This window comes from Spea bombifrons, chromosome 4 (assembly GCF_027358695.1).
Source record: "Spea bombifrons isolate aSpeBom1 chromosome 4, aSpeBom1.2.pri, whole genome shotgun sequence".
Taxonomy (NCBI): Eukaryota; Metazoa; Chordata; class Amphibia; order Anura; family Pelobatidae; genus Spea; species Spea bombifrons.
In genome coordinates this window covers 108,501,954-108,511,339 of record NC_071090.1, presented here as the reverse complement: position 1 = coordinate 108,511,339, position 9,386 = coordinate 108,501,954, and the positions used below count along the sequence as shown (strand labels likewise).

Genomic DNA, 9,386 nt, shown 5'->3' with positions numbered 1-9,386 from the left:
AGAGAAGCGGCACCGAGAAGGGGGGGAAGAGAGGGGGCGGCAGTCAGGGTGGGGGAAAGAGATGCGGCATGGAGGGGCGGAGAGAGGCGGCATGGAGGGGGAGAGAGGCGGCATGGAGGGGGAGAGAGGCGGCAGCAAGGGGGGGGAATAGGCGGCAGCGAGCGGGAGAGAGAGGTGGCAGAAAGGGGGAGAGAGAGGTGGCAGGAAGGGGGTGGCGGAGAGAGGCGGTAGGGAGGGGGAGAGAGAGGTGGCAGGAAGGGGGGTGGCGGCAGGGAGGGGGAGAGAGGCGGCAGGGAGGAGAGGTGGAGAGAGAGACGGCAGAGAGGGGAGACACCGCGCAGAGAGGGGGGAGAGAGAGAGAGACGACAGCGAGGGGAAGGGGGGCTGCAGCAAGGGGGATGGAGAACCACCACTACCTGCGAATTCACAAATGTTTTACCCAAATGGCTCAATAAACGTCATAGAAACCTTGAACTGTCATTATTTAAAGACACACTTAATGGAGTCACCTGCATTCAAGCAGCGACATCGCCCATAAAACACAATCCCAGCGGGGAGAACCGCAAGGGAGCGCAGTATAGACATCCACATTTCGGGGCTGCACACAGAATAACAACAACCAATCAACACACACACCCGCGCGTATAACTGAGCACGCCGCGCTGTATAATGATACCGAGTATCTATACGCTGATAACTGCACTGTACTCTGTGAGGTGCGTATACCCGCAGGCGTGTGGACGGATCTCTTTACACACGTGATCTGGTTATTTGTATAAACACACAGACACACCCGGGCCAGGATCTCCACTCCCTGCATCAATAATTTACACACTGTGGGGTATATCACACTGCAGGGGGGTGCATTTAAAGTTACAGTGCCATAAATAAGTGTATGTCGCTCAAATTTCTGTCTGTCTGTCAGTCAGTCAGTATTATGTCTGTCTGTGTGTCAGTATAATGTCTGTGTGTCAGTATAATGTCTGTCAGTATAATGTCTGTCTATCTGTCAGTATTATGTCTGTCTGTGTGTCAGTATAATGTCTGTGTGTCAGTATGCCAGCCAGTATAATGTCTGTCTGTCTGTCTGTCTATCAGTATGTCTGTCTGTCAGTATAATGTCTGTCAGTATAATGTCTATCTGTCAGTATAATGTCTGTCTATCTGTCAGTATAACGTATGTCTGTATAATGTCTATCTGTCAGTATAATGTCTGTCTATCTGTCAGTATAACGTATGTCTGTATAATGTCTATCTGTCAGTATAATGTCTGTCTGTCAGTATAATGTCTGTCAGTATAATGTCTGTCTATCTGTCAGTATAATGTCTGTCAGTATAATGTCTGTCTATCTGTCAGTATAATGTCTGTCAGTATAATGTCTGTCTATCTGTCAGTATAATATCTGTCTATCTGTCAGTATAACGTATGTCTGTCTGTCTGTCTGTATAATGTCTATCTGTCTGTATAATGTCTATCTGTCAGAATAATGTCTGTCTGTCTGTCTGTCTGTCTGTATAATGTCTATCTGTCTGTATAATGTCTATCTGTCAGAATAATGTCTGTCTGTCTGTCTGTCTGTCTGTATAATGTGTGTATGTCAGTATAATGTCTGTCTATCTGTCAGTATAATGAATGAATGAATGAATGTCTGTCTCTCTGTCTGTCTGTCCATGCTGCCGGTACGCCGCACCTGTTCCCAGTACATGTCTGAGGTTCGCGCTTCCTGAATCAGTGATCAGTTCCCTCCCCAAACCACACCCCCTGCTACTCAGCTCCCCACCCAGTAGCCCCCTCCCCCGAACCCCACCCAATGCTGCACCGGTCCCCACCCAGTATCTCCCCATAAACCACACCCCGTGCTGCTGCGACCCACCCCGTAACTTCTCCCTCCCACGAATCACGGCCCGTGCTGCTCGGCGCCCAACTCATTAACCCCTCGTGTGCTGCTCAGCACTTCACCCCTTACAAATTCTGCCTCTACTAAAGCGTAACCAGCTAGCCCGACGGACAGCCTCCCTGCTGCCCCCTCACCCCTAAACTGTCACTCACAGCCTCCCTGCTGCCCCATCACCCCTAAACTGTCACTCACAGCCTCCCCTGCTGCCCCCTCACCCCTAAACTGTCACTCACAGCCTCCCCTGCTGCCCCCTCACCCCTAAACTGTCACTCACAGCCTCCCTGCTGCCCCCTCACCCCTAAACTGTCACTTACAGACTCCCTGCTGCCCCCTCACCCCTAAACTGTCACTCACAGCCTCCCCTGCTGCCCCCTCACCCCTAAACTGTCACTCACAGCCTCCCCTGCTGCCCCCTCACCCCTAAACTGTCACAGCCTCCCCTGCTGCCCCCTCACCCCTAAACTGTCACTCACAGCCTCCCTGCTGCCCCATCACCCCTAAACTGTCACTCACAGCCTCCCTGCTGCCCCTTACCCCTAAACTGTCACTCACAGCCTCCCTGCTGCCCCCTCACCCCTAAACTGTCACTCACAGCCTCCCTGCTGCCCCCACACCCCTAAACTGTCACTCACAGCCTCCCCTGCTGCCCCCTCACCCCTAAACTGTCACTCACAGCCTCCCCTGCTGCCCCCTCACCCCTAAACCGTCACTCACAGCCTCCCTGCTGCCCCATCACCCCTAAACTGTCACTCACAGCCTCCCTTCTGCCCCCTCACCCCTAAACTGTCACTCACAGCCTCCCTGCTGCCCCCTCACCCCTAAACTGTCACTCACAGCCTCCCTGCTGCCCCCTCACCCCTAAACTGTCACTCACAGCCTCCCTGCTACCCCCTCACCCCTAAACTGTCACTCACAGCCTCCCTGCTGCCCCCTCACCCCTAAACTGTCACTCACAGCCTCCCTGCTGCCCCCACACCCCTAAACTGTCACTCACAGCCTCCCCTGTTGCACACTCACCCCTAAACTGTCACTCACAGCCTCCCTGCTGCCCCCTCACAAAAGCGCAGTCCAGAGGGGCAGCAGCTCCTAGGCCACAAAGCTTGAAAGTATCACCCTCAGCCAGCTCATTAAGGGCAGTGGCCGGTAGTCCAGTGAGGCAAATGGGGGGGATTGGGTGACATTTTTTTCCACATATAAACGTAACAGGTTGCTGACCACCAGATGCGACGTGCTGCCCCCTGCAGTACGGAGGAGGTATTAAGTTAGAGAAAGAATCAGTAACGCAGTTATACCTCCTCCGTACTGCAGGGGGCAGCACTTTACATGTAAAATCTATATGCGTCGGGCGCGGGGCGATGCGGGAGAGAAATACATCGACGCTGGGGGTAAAGAGACTCGCTCTTAGAGGGCAACTAGCTTGTTTATCATTGTGTTGATTTGGAGCTTTTTAGTTTAAAATTTAACCCCTTGGAAGCCTTTCCCAGTGGCAGAGTCAGCAGTATCTGATCAACTTCCTGTCCTGAAGTTCTCTCCCTTCCCCCACCGTTACCAATCAGCAACTTAACAGCAGGCTAGAGATCACATGCGCTTTGATAATTTAAAGGGGCCGCGCAGCTATTATATCGAGAGCAAGAAAAAGGGGCAGACTAGACGGGGGCAAACGGGGCAGATCTGCAGTCAGGTTCTAGGTTTCCGCGGTTACACACCCACAATCCTCTCTGCTACGTCACAGAACGCTGGGCGTGAAATGGCGCATGCGGTATTCTGAAACGGAGCGCAAGGAGTCTGGATGAGCACCCGGCGCAAGCTGCACTAAGGAACTTTTTATCCACACTTTTTTGTGTACTTCTCCCAGGTGACCACTAGATGTCGCTGCTTTAACACGAATACTCAGGCTCCACCCACCCACTGCCTGCTTTTCCAGCAGGAGGCGCTGTTCACCTCATACTGAGTGTGAGTGGGGTCCTCAAACAGAATATACCCCAGGCATATACACCGAACATGCCGCATACACACATCCAGGCACTAACACCCTAGGGCCACACATTACATAGAAACATAGAACCTGCAGGCAGACCCCCCCCCGCTCCCCCCGTCTAGTCGCCCGTTTCTCCTACTCTAAAGACTCAGACCGTAATCAGTCGTTGGTCTCGTCTTAGATTTAGGAGCCGTATGTCTATCCCATGCATGATTAAATTCCCTCACTGTATTACCCTCTACCACTTCTGCTGGGAGGCTGTTCTACTTATCCACGACCCTTTCCATAAAGTAAAAAAAAAAAAAATACAGAGCTCCTTGCAGATATTTATTAGCCTCTAGCATGTTAAGCAAATAACTGTTACTTTATTTTTTCTCCGAAGGTTTCCTTACATAAAATATAAAAGTTAGGAGGCTTTGTTGGGTTTCTGACACGGCAACCTGCCATGGGATTGGCTCCTGAAACCGGCGGCTAGGGTGGGCAAAATGGCACTTATCTGTACAGCAGGGCTCTAATTGCTATGGGGGCAAGAGGGGCAGCTGGAAGGTGAGGGGCATGCTTGGGCCGCCAGGCGGTAATGCCCCTACACCCGCTTCCATAAGCCGATTTGGCGTTAACACGGGACAGGACCTATGACCCAGGCGACCAGAGCCCTGCTTACTGCTCTATTACATCATCGATACGGATCGGGGCAAAGGTCGGTAAAAAAAATAAACACGCGCAAATCGATATTCTCACCCGGCGGGGTAAATAAAAGCCCCGTCCTGTGGCCCCCGCCGTGTCACAAGGTCTGGCTTGTGTGCTTTTCGATTCTCAATCGGTAAATAGGGATATCTGGTCTAAAGGCAAGATCATTTTGTGTCTCCGAGACGGGTGGCAGCCTGTGGCAGAGCCAGCATTATCTGATCAATGTCCTGAAGTTCTCTTCTTCCTCCTCCTCCTCCTCCCTCCACCCTTACAAAGGCTGCCGGGACCAACCGGCAACAATCAGCAACTTTACAAAAGGGTTGGGTGAGGGAGATAACTTAATGGGGAGGAATAATCATGCAGATCACGAGAACATGAAGTTAAGATGGCTGCTCCCACAGTATACCCAAAGGGTGGCATACTAATAAATATATAGAGAGAGTCCAATGATTTCATCGCCCACACACATCCTCAGAACTCTCAGCCGGGGCAGAGCATAAGGAAGTGGATGGAGCAGCGAGGGCCCCACGAGGACCAAGATTACAAATGGCGGCCACTCATGTACAGTAAGAATAGGAAACGCCGTGCCCCTACACCCCAAAAACTCCAGAACTTTTTTTGGGGTGATTTTATTGAAATTTTCCATTAAGAATTTAAATATATATATATATAAATTTGGGTAGAGAATGTTGAGGAACGCGGCCTCCTCCATCGCTTTGCTTATTTCCAGCTCACTGGCATCTTCAGGCTCTCTTGAAATGTCGTTCACCTGTTCCATGTGTCTCTCCTCCCTCTCTAACTTTCTCTCCCTCCCGACCTCTCTCCCTCTCCCTCTCGCCCAGCTATTTCTTGCTCCGATTTGTAAACACTCACCAAAAAGTAAATTTTAAATGGAATACCACGCATTAATCATTAATCACTCGATGTAAAGGAGCGTGGAGTGCCAGAAATCAGGAGATAAGAAGACACAAGCTCCGTAGGGAGGAGAACATACAACAAAAAAACGAGAGCGAGCGAGAAGAGTTTCGGGGACAGACCATAAGAGATCGACGTTGCGGGAAATAAAGGCGAAAGTATCATGGAAATGGGACCGTTAAGGATTTTACTGGAGTTGTGAGAGGTCGGAGGATTCATGGAACCCAACACTGAAGAGCAGGAGTCTTCGCAATCCTCAGGAAGGACTTAAAAGAAGGGGAAAACTCTTTAGTCGGAGAGATAACTTCACCGTAGAGATGAGTCTTTCCCAGTGGATGAGTTCCCTCTTCCAAACCCAGAGGCCAACATCTTCTCACCTCCACCTTCTCAACGAGAACCAACCTCTCCGGGACTTACATGCCCTCAAGCCAGTGCACCTAACCGGGGTTCGCCCCGCCAGCGAAGAAGGACTGGATGAAGCCTTCAACCAAACGCTCTCTGGACTCGGAGGAAGAGATAACGTTCTCCTGGTGGAGGAAGCCGTGCCCAGCCTGGAAAACGTTGGTGGCAGCGGTGGGATTTTACAGGAGCTGTCGTTTGCTCTGTTTCAGTCGCCCGAGCAGGACAGCTCTTTGATAAACGAAGAAGCCGATGGCGGACATAAAGGAATGAGCTGCATCCAGACTCGAGATACATCCAGATCCAGAATGTTGGAATTCTCCGTCATTTTGGCAATTTTCCGTGAGACGCTGATAATGGAGCCATCCAACGCTACCTCCATCAAGGAGGTGCTGAGAGACATCAGGCTTCGGACCAAAGGCTCTCTGATGGCCTTGGTGGGGATAGTCTACGGAGGGAAACTGCCAGGAGACAAGAAGATGCAGTCCCAAACGCGGCTTGGGCAGCTTTTCGGACAGGTCTTCAAGGGGCAGATTTGGGGGGTATGTTCCTACTCCCGATCTCAACCAGAGACCATCCTGGAAGTGAAGAAGACCATCAAGGAGACACTGGAAAGGCAAACCACTCGTAAGTGGCCCCATTTATTTTATCCTCATCCATTCCATCTTTCTTTACTCAAATTCTCCTTCCCCGTGTGTCTTATTGTCCTATCACTGTATCACGTCACCGAGGACTGAGTCTTCACAGCAGGAGAAACGGGCAGACTAGACGGGGGGGAGCGGGGCCGATCTGCCGGCAGGTTCTATGTTCCTATGTTTTTTCTTCTTATCCTGTCTTCTATAAGGCTCTTCGTTCGGTACGTGCCAAGAGCCCCGTACAGATCTCAGTTAAGTTGAGGTATCCTCTGGCATTGACTCATCAGCGCCTCGGCCGCACCCGGGAACTTGGCAGGCGAGTCCCGCCAACGACCAGAACCTCTACTGGCGTTAATGAAAACCAAGCTGTACCTAACCGCGGGGCCACCGTTTACCAAGAGTCATTATGGCTCGGTGGCCGATGCATTTCATGGACACGGATTTCGAAGACCGTTCCCTGCTGTCTCTATACACATTATCGGGGCTTTTAGGGCCGTAGAACCCTGCGATCCCCTCATACCCAGCAAACATTCCGACCTCCTAGAAAAGAGGGGCATCAGGGGAGGAAAGAGGGGCATCAGGGGAGGACAGAGGGGCATCAGGGGAGGACAGAGGGGCATCAGGGATTTGGAGCCCAAATAGGGACTTGCCTCCCAAAGTGGGACACTATGGGAGTGTGGTATGTTTTTGCCCCAGTAATATTAAATGCCCTGGTGTCTGACCATTTTATGGTCCTCTTAGAAGAAGCTCTTCGCGAGCGGCTTTGGGCAGATCAGGGGAGGTTAGGTCTGACCGTAGGGGCGAGTCAGTGCCCCAGTGATGAATCCCAAATAGGTTTGACCTCCCTTCGAACTGAGTATGACGAGACCCCCCAACAAAGTGGCCACGAGGTCCACCCCCCCACCCCCCACATATGGCATTCAAGCTCCAAAGGGGCTCTTTGTTCCAGGTGGACGGGAGATGTGAGAACGGAATTCATACAGAGAATGGGGGGGGGTAAAGCCAGAAGGGGGGTCCAGGAGAGAAAATTTGTTTTTATTCTTATTTTCTTATGTTGTCGCTTTTACTTTCTCGTCTTATGCCGGTTCCCATACCTGTCTGTGAAGAGTTTGGGTCGCGCATGCCCCTATGTGTGAAGAACAAAAAAAGAGATTAATTCTTAAGATAATTCGGTTTGGGAGCAAAAGACTGCTTAGGGAAGAGAACACAACATCCTTTAATGTCACAAAGGCCCTTTATTATTGTTATTATTACTATTAATTCCCAATGTGTGTGTGCAAATAAAGATAATAATAATAATATTTATTAATATTTATTATTATTATTATTCGTATTATCATTTTGTATTATTATTAGATTGTAAGCTCTTTGAGCCGGGCCCTCCTCACCTGTTGTCAATTTGTTATGTTACATACTGCTTGTCTACCCATTGTACAGCGCTACGGAATCTGATGGCGCTATATAAAACAATTATTATTATTATTATTATTATTAGGAATCAATGTATTTAGCCCCATCGTATTTTTGGAGTGACTCTGGCCGGGGACCCGAGTTCTTCCGTAGTTGCGCTCCCATTGGCCTGCCGAGCCAAAACTTAGTTAAGTGGGGCAATAGATGGTTTTAATATAGTTTTACTTTTTGTTGTCTGTAATCGGGGTCCCCCTCCCCCTCTTCATTCCTCCCCCCTATTCATTCCTTTCCCTCTTCACCCCCCCTTATTCATTCCTCCTCCCTATTCATTCCTCCCCGTCCTTTTATCATTGCCACACAAGAATGTTTGGTTTCCAAGGCTCAGCCTTCGATAAATATCCCGGTGACAAATGCAGATCTTTTTGGAGGTAAACTGGATACGGTAGCCCTGGTAGCCCGAGTACTCTTTGTGTCACATTGTAACCCCGTGGCGGGGTCGGGGCAGCTGGGGCCAATCAGTCCAGGGGGTGCCGAGCCCAGAAAAACAACCCAGAAACAGAGTGGTCCTAGAATATATTCGGGATACAAAATGAGGTGCTCAACGTCTACTGTTTGACATGGGAGCACAGAAAGGACCCAGCTAGGATGTAAATGTTGAATTGATGCCCCCCCCCACTGGCTAAAATTGAGTACAATAGTGTTCATAAAAGCTACAAAGGTAATGGTTCCTACTTAAAGCAGCCCAAGACACAGCTGCCCCCACCAGTCCTCCCTCGAGGGGCAGATTTATAGCGCCTCCTGTCTATGTCGCCCTGTAGGGTGTGCCGTATCGCTGCATTTTACATAAAAGTCCTGTCTGTTCCAGATCGATACCAAGAAGAGCTCAGAGAAGACTCGGAAAGCGATACGGAGAGATCCTTCAGGGACCTCGTGTGCCGCCTCGGGGGAAAGGAGAGATTTCTTCTGGTCGGGAACATCTGCCCATCGTCACGGCCGTCGGAGAGGGCCACGGTATTCAAAGAGTTAAGCAGGGCCCTTTTTGAAGAAGCCTTTGAACCTGAAGCCGGTAAAGGAAGCAACGAGGGAGCCATCTTGCCTCATTTGGAGCACAAGTCCGGAGAATGCACCCAACTCCCCAAACCCCGATCCTTCCCGTACCCCCTGATCCTGGTGGTGTTCCGTTACACGTTCGTCAAAGACGAGGTCAACTGGGCTCAGGTCAAGGAGATATTGGCTGACGTCAGAATAAGGTCCACGAGGTGCACCCAAGTGATCGGGGTGGTCTGGAGCTCTGAGGAGCTGGAGGATGCGCAGTGGGAGACATGCAGGTCTCTTCTTCATAAGATCTTACGGCAGACCTTTGGTGGAGGTGTTGGGATCTGCTCCTACATCAGGTCAAAGCCCGAGACGGTGGATAACGTGAAGAGGTGTATTTGCGATGTCGTCAAAGAGAGACGGTCGTAG

General features: G+C 50.7%; 1 protein-coding gene across 1 annotated transcript; it reads left to right on the top strand.

Moving 5' to 3' along the window:
- Nucleotides 1-5,577: 5,577 nt before the first annotated feature.
- LOC128492535 (uncharacterized) lies at nucleotides 5,578-9,386 on the top strand. Its single transcript, XM_053465115.1, has 2 exons — nucleotides 5,578-6,504; nucleotides 8,788-9,386. The coding sequence occupies exons 1-2, from the start codon at nucleotides 5,796-5,798 to the stop codon at nucleotides 9,384-9,386; spliced, it is 1,308 nt and encodes a 435-aa protein (XP_053321090.1). The 5' UTR covers nucleotides 5,578-5,795.